Source organism: Sapajus apella, unplaced genomic scaffold (genome assembly GCF_009761245.1).
Source record: "Sapajus apella isolate SASKATOON/1434 unplaced genomic scaffold, GSC_monkey_1.0 scaffold8, whole genome shotgun sequence".
In the NCBI taxonomy this organism is placed as follows: Eukaryota; Metazoa; Chordata; class Mammalia; order Primates; family Cebidae; genus Sapajus; species Sapajus apella.
The window spans coordinates 39,240,293-39,256,654 of NW_022436948.1; the positions used below are offsets into that span (position 1 = coordinate 39,240,293).

Below are 16,362 nucleotides of genomic sequence, written 5' to 3' on the forward strand. Positions count from 1 at the left end.
TCTTTTTTTAAATTTACAAAATGATGTATATGTCAAATTAAAGGAATGTGGGGATTTTGTCCCCTAAAACTTGCTATGCTGAGAAAAGATTCCACTTAACTTTTTGTAGTCCTACATAAAGGTTAAGTAGTATTCTGTAGACTCTGTGCAATTATGCACACAATTAGTACTTTTTCATTAATGCTGATCCAAAATTGCAAAAGCCTTAGTAAAATTTTTGAGTTTTAATCCATTACAAAAGTAAGACATAGAGCGATGGATAAGTAGCATTTAGTAATAGTCACACACATCATTGAAATAACTAAGCACTTAATTCAAACCCACAAACAGCCTTTCAACCACAAAAAAATCTGGAGCTTGAATCTGACAGAATCCATTAACTGAGAACATAGTAATAATCCTACCAATTAATAGCCTGTAAAAGGCTTCAGATGGCACAGGCAAATACACTTAATTATAGTCTGTCATTCTTACTTGTACTTAAAATTACCAGCACTGTAGGACAATCCTGAAATTTATAGAGTCAGGAATTTTCGTTATGGCCATATCAAAATGCAGTTTTCACATCTTACATTCTACTTACATATATATACTTTTTTTGAGACAGAGTTGTTTTTGTTCTTGTTATCCAGGCTGGAGTGCAATGGCATGATCTCGGCTCACCGAAACCTCCACCTCCTGGGTTTAAGCAATTGTTCTGCCTCAGCCTCCCCAGTAGCTTGGATTACAGGCATGCACCACCACGCCTGGCTAATTTTGTATTTTTAGTAGAGATGGGGTTTCCCCATGTCGATCAGACTGATCTCGAACACCCAACCTCAGGTGATCTGCCCACTTTGGCCTCCCAAAGTGCTGGGATTACAAGCGTGAGCCACCACGCCCGGCCCTACATTCTATTTATTTAACAAACACACAAGTTCCAGAAGTTTTGTGCTTGTAAAAAATTTAAAAGTCATAAATTTCTAAAACAGAATGTTATCAGACTCTTTAATCTTCTCATACAAATTACCTATTCAAAAATCATACCAAAGTTATTAAATAAAAACCACAGAGTATAAGAGATTCATTTAAAGGACTTAACAGTGTGCCCATAAAACAAAGCAAAAAAAGACTAAAAGACAAAGCAATCTATTTCAATTTGACTTGATTCATCTAGTAAATGTGGTTTTTCCTTGATAACACCTGTTCCTCATATACCAATAACCATTACTATTCATACATCAAAAGAAGTCTTCATCATAACAGCTGCGGATTTCTTTGAGGGTCAAACATCTGGTAAATGTATTTATCCCAATGTACATCAAAATATTGTTATAGAATGGAAGACAACAATATCAACTGAAGCGCATTTGGCCCTGTATGTCCATGCGTTTGGGGTCTAAGTGTCACATAGTAACAGTGACCATTCAGGAAACTCCCCACCTGAGCTGTTGGCCACTATGCAGTGTTACTCTCAAGTCTCTGATCTCATTTCATCCCACAGTGATTCTGTGAACCAGGAATACTAAAGCCTATTTTTCTGATGGGAAACTAACACTCAGAGAAAGTAAATGACTTGCCTAAGGCTTCACAACTAGCGATGTAAGGAGAATTTAGGTTTGTTGGTCCCTTAAATGCATAGTATGTATTTCTGAGTTAGTTGTTTTCAGATGTGGTTGGCAGCTTTGAAGAACTGGGGGAAACAAGAGGATCTAGTTGTCATATAAGGAAGCACAAATATTCCCAGCTTTACCAAATGTACGTGGAAGAAGATGAGTGACATGCCTCCTAGAGTTGTCTTAAAATTGTGCTGGAGCATTGGTAGCTTTAACAATTTGGAAAAAGAGAAACAGAAAAATAAAGAATATCTAACATAGATTTGTGTTTATGTCAGGTAAGCTATCCTGAAAAATTATTATCATGAGATTATGTGTTTTCATCGAAATCATCAAATGTTTTGTGTTTTATAGATATTTTGTCACAGTTATTTATCTGGATATTCATACCATATTTAATATTGGGGAACATTCAATCTTTTCATAGATCTTCAGCCTCCATATCATTAGGGAAACAGATCCTTTAATCTTCTATGTTTTTTTATAATTCCATATTTTAGGACCCACGGAAAATTTACAGGATAATATTCCAAATATTTAATGAAAAATCAAAGACTATAATTTGTTTTTAGTTTCTATATGTTTAGACATTAAATGTAAAACATGTTAATGAGTGACTTATTTAAGATTGAATAAAATAAGTTAAATAGCTTAGTGTAATTTTCTAAACGTGTATAAAATTAAGAGGATATTTTGATCTTGTTTTAATGTTTAGTTACATAGGGAAAAACACAGGAGTTTAAAATGCTTACAGCAAATCCAAAAAGTTACCTTGCACAGGAACAATAAAGACTACATATATTAAGGTCTTGATGCTGCAATGCTAACATAGCTTAAAAAATTCTACTTTTTTTTTTTCTTTTTTGGCAAATATCACCTTTATTATGCTTCTTGATAATGAGGATTTTTTCCATATAAATTGAATGTGAAACAATCCAAAGGTTCATATTAAAGATAACGGTGATCATTTTCTTCTATAAATTTTAAAAACAACCCTAGGAAAAAAAATAACAGACATCTGCTCTTCCAAAAGGGGGAGGCTGAGAGAAGGTGAAAAACTACCTATGGGTTACAATATTCACTATTCAGCTGACCAGTACACTAGAAGCCCAAACTTCACCATTGTACAACATATCCATATAACGAATCTGCACATGTGCTCCCCAAATCTATAAAGACAACACAAAACAAACAAAAAAGGCTCTCTTTTTTTCCCTTTAGAAGTATTTATATCTAAAGTTCTCAAATGAATGGAAATATATTCTACATAAATGCTTTAGATCCCAATGATGTTACAATCAAAGAAATGCCTGATATTGTTAACTAAAGCCAATGACGTCTTCAGAGGAAAAACAAAGGAGAGTTTTGTTTTTTAAACAACAACACAAAACAATCTTCAGATGCTGTTGGAACAAACACGAAGCAAGCGCCAGAGAACAAAGAGCAGGTCCGGCTTAATGAACAGGGAAAGTTCCCGCTGCAGCCCCCAGTGAGGTCCTCATATGCATGTGAAGAATTTCAACGTGTTCAGTTCCAATTGCTTGAAAACAGCTAAGCTCTGATTGGGCATTTTCTAAGCCAAAACCAGGTCCGGCTTAATGAATAGGGAAAGTTCCCGCCTCAGCCCCCAATGAGGTCCACATGTGCGTGTTCAGTTCCAATTGGTTGAAAACAGCTAAGCTCTGATTGGGTATTTTCCAAGCCAAAACCAGAAGTCTTGTTTAGATGCCCCTTTCAGGCAGCTGCTGGCAGGAGTCTTCCCACCAGAGCTTCAGCTCCAGTTACAGGAACCATCTTAGCTCAGAGGTGTAAACAAGATGTTCCTCTGGAGCTGCCCTCTCTGGTAACAATGAGGGTGTGACCACCCTTCTCTCATTCACCTTGGCTGCTGGATTTTATTTCACAATATACAGAAACAATTGACAGAAGACAAAGATATAATAAAAGGTGTTTATGAGTACATTTCTATTTTGTCAAGGGATGAGGAATTGTTTAGCTTCAAAATTGAGCCACAAATTAACAAAATCAACAAGTTGATCTTAAAATCATTGAGATATGCTATTGACACTTAATTTGTTGCAGTTTGATTTACTAGAGTATAGTTATCATGATACCAAACCTAAGATCTTGGTTTTGAAAATTATATGATTCACAAATGATCAGCAGACACTTTTGAAACACAAGTACAGGTGGCAATTGATGTTTGAGGAAAAGATAGGGGATTGTGATCAATTCTTTGTAACTCTACTAAGAGCTAACCATTTCAGAAAAACCTCAACATATATGTTGGCAGGTGTTATCTCTGAAAAAGAAGGACAGAAAAATTTTTCAAATCACCTGCAGGTAATTCTTAAAAATTTTGTTGAGAACTCACAGTTTTCTCAGTTGCTTTCCCAAACACTAGAACCCTTTAGCTCCTTTTTTATGTTACACTAATATATTGAAGTTCAAAAATCTTTGAAAACATTATTCCTAAGAGAGAATATAGTAGATGCAGTGTTGTGAATTGTGACAAGGTATCTTACCTGAGCAAATGATTTAATAGGCTTCACCTTAACTTTCATGTTTCAGCAAGAACTTCTAAGTAAATCTTACATGTTAAAATTTGTCTGGAGAAGATAGAAACAGTGTTTGTGAATTTCAGTTTGAATCAGTTTGTCAAAGGACATTTTGACATTATTCATGTGGAAAATATTTATGTGCATAAAACAAACAAATAAAATTAAGCCATGTTGTTTCGATAACCACCTCATTGTATTATATGACAGTTGTGTGGTAACTGCTGTATTATGCAGCAATTGTTTTTCCCAAACAGCTAAATATTTTCCATACACAGTTTCTTTTTCGAAATGAAAAATGCAGACACTCTAGAAAGTTTTGGAAATTAAAAAAAATGTTTTTGACCTCCAGATCAAACAATTTTATTAACATTCAGTAACATGAATATTAAAGACACAACCATCAGCATATTTTCTGCATTCTTCTGACTTATTTTACATGAATAAGTAATTATCCACACATCCAAAATCAATGTAACCTTGTAACATATTATAAGCTTTTCTAAACACATAGATAACTGAGAAAACACATTAATAATTCACCACATTCCCTAATGACAACATACAATCTTTTACTTTATTTGGGTGATGGATATCCTTGATTGTCTACTACAATAAAGAAAAATCATATTTTTAAAGCATTAATGAGAAGGTCTTTATCCTCTCAGATACTCTTGTGCCTTAAATGTATCAGGAATCAAGGAATATTCACTCACTAGCCTTCTAAATTTATCAATCAAATTTATTATTGTATGTTTAATACTAAATTCTAATCAGAATAACAAACTTACATGCAATTGACACTGGATAAACAAACTTTTAACTCATTGAGTTATGGAGGTATATATCTTATCCTCTGAGTTACAGACTGAAAAGCCAACAAAGACCTTCAGAAGGAGGGAAAAGAGGAGGAGGGCTTGTATTTCCTGAAACCAACTCTAAATGAGAAATTATATGAAAGTCTGTTTTATAGATAAGATTAAGCCTACAGGTTTCTAGTACTCACAGTTGGGTGTGTGTGTGTGTGTGTGTGTGTGTGTGTGTGTGTGTGTGTTCATTTTGTCTGCGTCTTAGAATTAAATTAAGATTCTTTAAGAAAATTATACATTAACCAATTTGTCACTGCCATCACCATTTCCTATTGTCTTACACACAGCAAATTTCATACAATTATCATTTTTAGTAACTCATTTAAGTATTTCAATTTCTGGCCCATGCTCTACATAAACTATTTGAAATAGTGTTTCATAAAAGTAATGGTTAAAAAAAAAATACTGGCTTCTGATGTACAACTTTCTGTTTATTTATATAGTTTATATATATCTAGTTTATATCTGATTATAGTTTATATCTAGTCAAATCATTTCATTATAATTTTCATGATAGTATTTTAAAATGTTTTAATATACTTACTCATTTTTGTATATGACCTGTTAAGGAATATAAGAGTAAACTTGCTATCTGAAGAGCTACAAGGGAAGATTAAAAAATATGAAAACACAGTTTCTGGCTTGAATGTAAAAGGACAACTATGTGAATAGTGTTTAAGCAATGAAATGAAGTTATTACAATTTTTTATATATTTTCCAATTTATGTGTAAGCATTTTCTCCCCAAACACAAGTTTATTGCAAAAGCTACTGTAATTTAATCTTCGGTATGACTCAATTCAATCATCTTTTGACTAAAGTCAGAGGTTCTTTATACCATCTAGTGCCTCACACATCACAAATGGGGAGCAGCCATATGACTGAATCATCAAGCTTAGTTCAAGGCCAATCACTGTCACCATTTCTATGCATTCCTTCATCTTTAATCACTGTCACTTTGACTTAGTCAATTTATTAGATTTATTAGTCACAGGCAAGATAAATTATTCTGAGTTCTATATGCAGAAAGGCAATTTATGAAAAGGGTACTGGATAACTCCAAAATCACAGAAAGTGCTGGAGAGCTGGTCTGAGGGTTCTCTGGCTTGAAACTGAACCCCAGTCCCAACCTGCAACAAGACAGCATCACAGCTATCGCTGCTAATGATGGCTGAACTCTGAAGCTCTTAAATGCTAACCCCAGATACTGGATCCACCACCAACACGGCTGCTGTAACTGTCCCAGGAATCTGAATTAACCACAACTGCTTCTGTCTCTATGGAGACTTAATGGTAGCTCCCTTTCTTTCTCTCACCATCCCCTTATTCCAGATCTCGGCACATGCTTGCTATGTTTGACAGAGCCCAGGTCAGGCATCTATGCTCTGCCTGTAAGTGATGCTGGGAAGGGATATGCATGTCACTGACATCATTCAGTCTGGAATTTTCCAAGCATAGGATAGCAGTTCAAATACGGTATACAAAAAGGTAGATATATGTCCACTACAATCACCTGCAAGTTTTCCCTAATATTGGAGACTAACGTAAGAGACTGGTAACATTAATTTACTTACAAACAGGCAGTCTTGTCTCTACTAGAGGCTCTTTGTTTATAAGTAAATTAGGGAGGAAAGAAGTTGGCTGAAATCTAAGAAGTTCTTTTTATCCAAGAATTTAGATTAAGTTTACTTCTTAGTTTCATTTAGAAATAAGCAGCTTATACCTGATTTGACTAATTGAATGCTGATTGTAATGCCACAAGTTTGAAATTTCTACACTATGACACCCTATATTTTATGATGTGCCTGTAATTTAGCTTCTTTGAGAACAGGAAGTTTACATTTTTGTAAAACACTTTTTGAATTATAATTAACAATAAAAATGGTCAGATAAGCAAGACGTGAATCTATTTGATACTACAAATTATAAGCATTCCTGTATCTCAGCTAAGCTTTTAAAGTATGTATTTGTTTTACTAACACTAGAAATCTTTTGTTTTGATGTTTGAAAGTCAGTTTCCCATGGGCATCCCTTGGACACCCAAAATGAGAGTTTAACCAATTTGCTGTTCTGAACTGAAGTACTTTACCAATGGCCCCTACTGTGAGTAGAATTGACTTAGATTTCAAAATCTACAGGCACAGCAAGAGCCAGGGGTACGTCACATCATTACAAGAGAGTATCTCCTGCTAGCTGCAAGCCAGTATGAGAAGAAAATGGAGAAGACCATGAAGGCAGAAAGTAAACAACAACAATAAATCTCAAAAACAGTAACTGTACAAGGAAGACTTCTCTGTGCTTTTAACATTTAAATTCTGTCTCACTGGAGAGGTTATTGAAATTTAATTACAACTCGAGGCTTCATTTGTTTAAGTTTTTATTTGAACTCTTTTATGGAAACATATTTCCACTATATTTTGATAATCTTTTACTATAAAACTTCATTGTAATGTAATATTTAAGGTAAATAATAGATGTCTAATAATCACCGTTATTCTACCATTCATTAATTGAATGAATTGAATGTAGGTATTTTTACCTGCTGAAAAGGAAAGCAACAATATACTTTCAAACAGAATTATGATGTTAATTTTTCTCAAAACTTTCATTCATTTCTTTATTCATATTACTAAGACTCTGATACCGGTCCCTTCATTGAATTTGCAACTACATTACTTATATATATATATATATATGAACTGTACATTTTTTGACAGTTATTTGATACACCTATGGATCCATGAATCTTAACCAAAACTGTCACCCGAGTTCCGTAGGTTAGTTTTGAAAGTACTGTTCCAAATTATAAGTAGCTTTTCTTGCCTACTCTGCACCAGATAAGAATATTTACCCTTTTTAAATATCAGTAGCCAATCACAGCTATGTAGCATTTTTAAACTAGAAAGGAAGAAAACACATTCTGGGGCGTGTTCATAGTGAGTTCTCTTAAATTTTAAGGGAAATTATCAGGAGAACGTATTTATGATTTTCCATTGTAAATGTCAATTGTTAGGCTCCTGCTTTGCTATTAGGTAAATAATTTGGGAGTTAAATAATTCCATTTGGGGAATGGAAGAAATACATGATTCATGTTTTAAAGTAAAATTATATATTTTATTGATGTATCAACATATGCTTATTTTAAAATAAGAAGACAATGCAGGAAAAAGAAAAGGCGGCCCATATTCCTACCACACAAAGATGCCCAGAGTTATTTTGGTATTCTAGGATTCTTGTATTGATTCTTTAAAATAGACTAACATACTTTAAGCAATTATTTTTATTTAATGCTACATTATCTATACTTTCATATTCTTATAGACTTTTATTGTAATAATAGCTACATATCTCATAAAACTACTAGAATTTAAACATTATGACATTTTAAAGTATTTACATGGTTTCTAATATTTCAAAGTAATAAATGACACTGAAATTTCAGGCTAAATGCATTGATTTTTGGGGACCAGATTTACAGGAGTAAAAATATATAATAAGAGATTGTAAAATCTAGAGGCTTTGATACTTAGTTAAAAATTACTTCCCAGAGTTTTAACTAAGTTTCTGGAAGGCAATATAAAAATACATATCAACATCTGTAATACATCTCTATTATTTAAGTGGGTATTAGACATTTGCATTAAAAATAATTATAATGGATAGACTAAAATAATCAGAGCTGTGTATTTATTTTAATAGAGAAAATCCAACAACAATGGTTGGTTACCAAAAGCTTATAAACAAAGCTCTATAGCATGACATATTACTGCTGAAGCAAAAATAATGATATGAAATTATTTTTGATAGAGTTTAGATTACAAACTTAGTCATAAAACCATATATAAACACATATATTTTAAATATATTGAAATGTGTATTATATATACACATATATCTGATAAGTATACATTTTTAAATATTAATTTTCTCTTGTTTTTGTTCATGTGTATTTTTATGTCAAAAATATATATTTTAAGCAGAAAAAAAATTAGTTTTTACCACATTTCATTTACAAGAGCCTTGGGTGAGAATGACATTTTAATACTACGTACAGCCTACAAAAGAGAAATGCAAATTTGGAAATAAACCGTGAAAACTACTTTTGGAAAAAACTGCCCTATTTTAGACACCTGGCAGTTATAATTTCAAATAAAGATATGGCATATTGTGTAGCATTAGTTTCTATTTGTAATGACTACATTATATTATATCTTTCAACATAAATTAAAATCTGTGAATAAAATGTCTACTTCTATCATAAGTGAGCCTAGTCTAGTATCAAAAATAAGACTCTGTGCTTGGAGTATGAAGTGGAACACAGTAAATGCACACTTCATTTTTCTCATTTTGACTTTAACTTATTAGTGATTATAGTTTTACTACATTCTTTGGAAAACATTTTTAGGTCGGGAGTGGTGGCTCATGCCTGTAATCCCAGCACTTTGGGAGGCTGAGGCAGGCGGATCACCTGAGGTCAGGAGTTCGAGACCAGCCTGGCCAACATGGTGAAACCCTGTCTCAATTAAAAAAAAAATAATAAACATAATAATTTCGTAATTTTAGTACGCTATCTTCATTTTAACTTTTGTATTCCTGTAAGCACCAGTTTCCACAGAAAATTTTAATAGATTATCTCCTATAAATGTAAGTGTTACATTCATACTTGTATAGTTTTATAAAAATTGTGCTTTTCTTTGAGGCTGTCATATCGATGGCAGCGGTGAGCAGTCTGAAGCACCCAGTGCCATCAGGTCGCTGCAGCAGGAGGGCATTGGTCTTGGTCACATGCTCCACAGGGCAGGCAGGAGCCCACCTTCCAATTCCCAGCTGTAACTACACAACCCACGGCTGTTCATCTATGCATTCCTGAACTCTTGGGGTCTCAGGAAGACCCCTCTTGCCCTTGCAGGCTTGGAGGTACCTGTTCCTGCTGCCTGGTTTCTCCCCACTTTCAGCATCTGCTCCAATCTCAGAGCAATGTGGGGCCAAGCCTGGGCACTGTTGGAGCCTCCAGGAGTGCACACACTTGGGACACACAAGGCCCCTGCTGACTTGAGCCCCTGTGGACTTTGGGCACCAGCAAGCATGGGAGGGAGGCTGAGGTGAGGGCCAAGGACAGCGCAGTGCTGGCCTAGAGATGCCCCTTGGCATGAGCTGCCTGGGCACCATAGATGGTGGCAGGAGACAGACAAGCTCCTATGTGAAAGGGGGCAGTCCCCGGTGAAGCTCCATCTTCAGACCAGGGAGGACGTAAAGGCTGGCAGCCAGCTGCCGGTCGTGCAGACTAGAGTGAGAACATGTGGTGCTTTTTCAGGCCATGGCGACCCATGGACCAATCAGCACACATTTCCTCTCATCTGAGGCCCACAGAACCCCAGGGCTCAGCCAGAGCAGAGCAGACATCAGCCAGCTGCAGAGATGACCGATCCACTGCAGGGCCTCCTCTCTGCTAGGAGCTGAACACGCCTCAGGACACCCTGGCTGCCTGGCTGTAGAAAGGAGCTGCCGGAGACTTAGGTGTTCTATCACTCAATAAAGTAGACTTAGGTGTTCTATCACTCAATAAAGGAGACTTAGGTGTTCTATCACTCAATAAAGCTCCTCTTCATCTTGCTCACCGTCCACCTGTCTGTATATCTCATTTTTCTTCGTGGTAGGACTAGAACTCTGGACTTGTCAAACGGTGGGGCTAAAAGAGCTGTAACACACACAGGGGGCTGAAAAAAGCCCCTTGCTTAACACATTGCAAGTGTGGAGAAGAACCATGGCCCTTCAGAAATCCCAGACCTGGAAACTTCCAAAGCCAGGGCTGTGGCTCCCTCCTTGGGGCTCTGTAATTCCCGGCATCTCCAAGCTTCCAGATGCAATGGTGTTCCCAGTGCCAGCTGTGGAAGTGGCTTGCAGTGTGCCTTGTTCAGACACAGCTTTGCAAAGAGTGAACACTCTCATCAGCACCTGGAGTTGCCTGTCCTGCAACTAGCACATCTGACTGTGCTCAGGGAGTAGACTCCGCATTCATTCATACACCCGTCGCTGTTCCACACCTGACTCACCCTTGGCAGGCGTGGGATACAGACTGGTAGTGTAGGCTGAGTGCAGACTGCCAGGCCAAGCAGGTGAAACAAGCCCAGCAGGCCCCAGCAAAACTAGGGCAACAGCGCCACCAGCCACAGAGGTTTCCGACCAGAAAAATGACACTTCAATGATCCTGTAACTATATAACAGGGTTAGAAATTAATTATGAATGCTAATCTTATAGAATAGTCATTTCCCAGATTAAGAGTACAGAAACTGGTTCAAATGTAAATTGACCTTTCAGAAGGAAAAAATGATATTCATTCTTTTCTGTTAATGTTAATTTTAAGACAAAGAAGTCATATGTTTTTGTTCCTTTTATAATAAATTTCTTCCCTTTCTATAATATGTAATATTAATTGTGCCCAGGTTCCAGGACATTTTAATCTTTGCATCAGTCAATTCTCACTATATGAAAAAAGTTACTACTCTTAGCTACAGATAATTATAAAGACCCAGTACATTGTTCATACACACTAGGCTTCACTCACAAAAGCAAGTGCATCCCCTGGCAGGTGAGTGAAGAAAGGGGCAGTGGGAGGCTGATAACAAGCTCTTTTTACTAAGAAACCTTTCCAAGGAAAGATATTAACTTATCAATTTTAAATAATACACACCTGAACTTTTAATTCTGAGCGTTTTATTTTAGAAATGTATGGCTTTCTCTATTTATCATTTATTTTAAAACTACATATATCTGCTCTCACTTATCAACTCTTCTTTATTCAAGAAAAGACTGTCTACCAGACAGAAGAGCATGAATGTGCAACCAATAATCATTTTTGTCTGTCTAATTATTATTCTATCTAAATAACTTCAATATATTTTTCTGCTTTTATAGGTAATTAATTTCTAAAGTAAGTATTAAGACAACAAATTTGTCATACACATTTTAATTTGTTATGTGACATATCTAAATGAACCAGTGTACACACAAGTGCTTAAGAAACTCCTATGCAATTACAAATACTTAAACAGTGCGTGATAGCCAGTTAGGCTTTTACAACTTCATGTAACAATTGACAGCTACTTCCTTTGGAATCTGATTTGGAAGATTATGCCTTATGGGAACAGCTTTATCCTGCTTATTCTAACCTTCAAGTTTTACATTTTGTAAATAGCAAAGCAAGCCTTGGAAAACCTTGTAATTGAAAAGGTAATATGTGAACACCATACAACGCATACACTGAATTCCTATTTCTGTTTGCTCATAACTTTATGTATTAAATGACTGAGTCTGTAATTCCAACATGTAAATTCCAGTTCAATTAAAGTTTTACACTAGTCTTTAAAAAAAAAAAAACAATCTATGGAGCATACCACTAGGTGGCAGGGAAAGATCAGAAAATTTCCATTACATCCTCATCTATTAAAATGTATATATAGTGCACTTAAAAGTCTTTCTTGAATTACATTTTATATATAAAATTATGGTTGGTTTCAGTATGTTTTTAGTTATTATGAAAACATGATTTGTAAAATTTTTTACCAAATACGTTTTAACAGAAAATATTTTATTCCTTTGTGAAATATACATATATGTAATAAATATTTATAATATGTAAACACTATATGTGTGCGTGTGTGTGCATGTACTAGCAAGTTTTATATCCTATATAGAATAATATTTTGGGAAAAAACAAAATATAAACTCACCCTCTTACATCCTACATTCACATTTTCTTTTGTGCTAAAATCTTAATTTAAAATTTTTCTAGCTAAGAATAATTCAATTTCACTATTATTATATTCATATACTCTAACATTTTACTTTTATATCATTACATATATGACTATTTAAATTACTATATTTTGTAATAAATATAATTTGCTATTTGTAGGTATCTTCTAAATTATCTTTTCTCATATTCATATTATTTTTATAGGGTTATTGATTAATCAAAAGTTTCAAACAGCTACTGATATTTTTTTTTCATGGTTTCAATGGACACTTTTATTGTTTATTTAATGGATCATCAATTTCTCCTCCCTACCTACAAAGGCAATTTCATCTTGCTTCCACGCTGAGTAGTGAAACAGTGACAAAGCTAATAAGAATAAGCTACATCAAAAGAGAACTAAGCTAACACAGTTCACTAACAGGCAAAATACATGCACTCTAGAATGCACAATGATTTAGTCACTAAGAAATTCAAATAGGATCTTGAAGGATGTAGGCATATCCAGGGTGCAGTAAAGATGAGCTGAAATGCTGTGCAACTGTTTAAGGGTTCCTGGCTCTGCATCTCTTGGCCACTAGCTGAATCGACATGGAAGGTTTTGGCTAATGCCAAGTGGAGATGCAGAAAATGCTAAGTTGACTTGGTGGCTGTGCACAGGATCTAGAAGGCAGGAAAGTACTAAATAATGCTGAGAGCATCCACCCCAGGAAGCTCTTTACCTTGCAGGAGCTCTAAACTGGCACCACCCCCAGTGCTCACATGGAGGACCTTATCCTCCTTGTTCCATTTGGCACAGCAAGTGGCAGTGTCTCGACCACCTATGATGGCGATGCAGCCCCTAGAAGAGGCTTTCATCACCTCATCTATGAAGGCTTCGGTTCCCTGGGCAAAAGTTTCCCGTTCAAACACCCCCACAGGACCATTCCACACAATCTGCTTAGCCCGAGTGACAGCCTCAGCATAATTCTTGCTGCTTTCAGGACCACAGTGCAAGCCCATCCAGCCAGCAGGTATGCCAGAAGCCACAGTGGCTTGGCCAGTCTTGGCCTTCTCATCAAAGTTGTCAGCAGTGACAAAGTCAACAGGCAAGGTAACCTTCACACGATTCTTCTCAGCTTTGGACATTAGGTCTTTGACAATCTTGGCTCCCTCTTCCTCAAACAGAGAGGTACCAATCTCCATGTTGTTGAGCACCTTAAGGAAGGTAAAAGCCATTCCACCACCAATAATCATCTCATTGACTTTTTCCAGCATATTATTGATCAGCTGGATCTTGTCTGCAACTTTAGCTCTGCCCAGGATGGCCAGGAAGGGTCACTCTGGGCTCTCTAAGGCCTTGGCAAAGTAGTTCAGCTCCTTCATCAAAAAACCACCAGCCTTTTGTGGCAGATTGACTCCTACCACGGAGCTGTGGGCTCTGTGAGCAGTGGCAAAAGCATTGTTAACATAGACATCCCCTAGCTTGGAAAGTGAAGCTCGGAAAGCTTCTATTTTAGCCGGCTCAGCTTTAACCTTGTTCCCAGAAGCATCTTTTCCCTTCCCTTCTTCCTCCACATGAAAGCGGAGGTTCTCCTGCAGGATGACAGACCCAGCAGCTGGGCTGTCACAGGCTTTCTCCACTTCTGGGCCTACACAGTCCTTCAAGGACAGAACATCCTTGCCCAGCAGAGATTTGAGTTCCACAGCAATTGACTCTAAGAAGTACTTGCCAGGCACAGGGACACCATCAGGCCGGCCTAGGTGGCTCATAAGGACTACTGACGTGGCTCCATTATCGAAGCAGAATTTGATGCTTGGGACAGCAGCCTTAATCCTCTGGTTGTTTGTTATCTGGTTGTTCTTCATAGGACCATTGAAGTTGACTCTCATAACGACCCGCTTCCCTTTCATGTCCAGCTTGTCCAGCATCAGCTTGTTAGAAAGAGACATTTTGGAAATACAGCCAGGAGAGAGGTGGTGATTCAGACAGTAGGGAGCCGGCTGCGGACGTGCACTCAGTAGGCTTGCAGAATGCCGAACCCCACAGCTACTGATGTTTAAAGGAATGTTTCTATTTTCCATAGTTGACAAGTTTGGTAAAATAATAAAATATTTTATCTGATAATTCTTAGTGTTTACTTGAGTGAAGAGAGACAGATTTTTTTTTTTTTTTCTAACAGAAAATATGCGAAAGCAGCGGACTGAGCTAACAAATGTCAGGTCTAGTTTTGCTTCCACAGCTGATATACTCTGTCATTCTTAGGAAATCAACAAGGCAATGCCAATTAATAGATGAAAGAATTTAGTGACCTAAAATTCTTTTTTTTTTTTTTTTTTGAGACAGAGTCTCATTCTATCACTCAGGCTGGAGTGCAATGGTGAGATCTCGGCTCACTGCCACCTCGGCCTCCCGGGTTCAAGCAGTTCTTCTGCCTCAGCATCTCAGGTAGCTAGGATTACAGGTGTCCACTACCATGCCGGGCTAATTTTCTATTTTTAGTAGAGACAGGGTTTCACCATGTTTGTCAGGCTGGTCTCAAACTCCTGACCTTGTAATCTGCCCACCTCGGCCTCCCAAAGTGCTGGGATTACACACATGAACCACCGTGCCCAACCTTAGTGAGCTAAAATTCTAATGAAGGAAGGGAGAATGACTTCATTAATATGTCATTGATTTTTTTTAATTGCCAGTTTTAGAAAAGCTTGAAGAAAATATTTTCTTTAATATTTTTATTTAAATTTTTGTGAGTACACAGTAGATTTATCGATGGAATTTTTTTTAAACTCTATTTGAGAGCGTTATAAGCTTGTTTACTTTAAGGTTGAATTTTTACAGAATACCTGTGTTCTATTCTACCTGCTTATTCTTTTTCTTTCTTTCTTCTTTTCCCCAAATTTGTCACCTATTATTTATCTTCCCTCTCCATCTCTCCTCATTTATTGTTTGGGTGGATGAGTTGGAAAACAGGGATAAGATGGCAAAAAATCAGAAATTTAAGATTTTAGAATTACTTCGTGGGGCAAGGGGATAGGGACTATTCTGTTTTTCTGAACTCTTTGGGAATTTTTTTAAATAATTGGCACATTGACAGTGTAAATAAAGCAGACTACACATAAGGAAGATTCTCATTGCTGAGTTGCTGAGCAGGACTTTGGAATTCATTTCTACATTTTCTAAAACATGTTATTATTTGCCCAAATATCTACAATCCCAAGCAACATAAACAAATAAATAAGTTTAACTCTTGAAGTCTTTAATTCTGTGACTGCTACGCTCACTTCAGGTCGGTAAATTATTTTCATATCTGTGCTTATGAAGCACTAAAATGTGTTTTCAATTATGATAGCACACAGTATATAGGCAACATTTCAAGTCTTAGAAGATTTTATTTTCTCTGCTATACCTTTGATGTTATTAGTAATATATTTAAAAAGTAAATGTTTTCAAAGTATTTTTCTCATTGACTGAGGGTGAACACTTTATGGACGGGGACAGTATCTGAAATATTTTAAATGTCTAGATGTTTTTATATAGGCATTTAATACATATTTTTGGACTCTTTGGTTACCTTCTTATTACTTAACTTCAGAAAAATCAAAATGAT

The 16,362-nt window shown here is 36.1% G+C and overlaps 1 protein-coding gene and 1 pseudogene across 2 annotated transcripts; both read right to left on the reverse strand.

The window, feature by feature from the left end:
• Nucleotides 1-13,021: 13,021 nt before the first annotated feature.
• Nucleotides 13,022-14,707, reverse strand: LOC116550980 (phosphoglycerate kinase 1-like). The gene has a single exon (XM_032277183.1). The coding sequence runs from the start codon at nt 14,030-14,032 to the stop codon at nt 13,457-13,459; it is 576 nt and encodes a 191-aa protein (XP_032133074.1). The 5' UTR covers nt 14,033-14,707; the 3' UTR covers nt 13,022-13,456.
• On the reverse strand, nt 13,617-14,799 carry LOC116550979 (annotated as a pseudogene). The gene has a single exon (XR_004268652.1). The product of XR_004268652.1 is annotated as a phosphoglycerate kinase 1 pseudogene (transcript).
• Nucleotides 14,800-16,362: the final 1,563 nt, after the last annotated feature.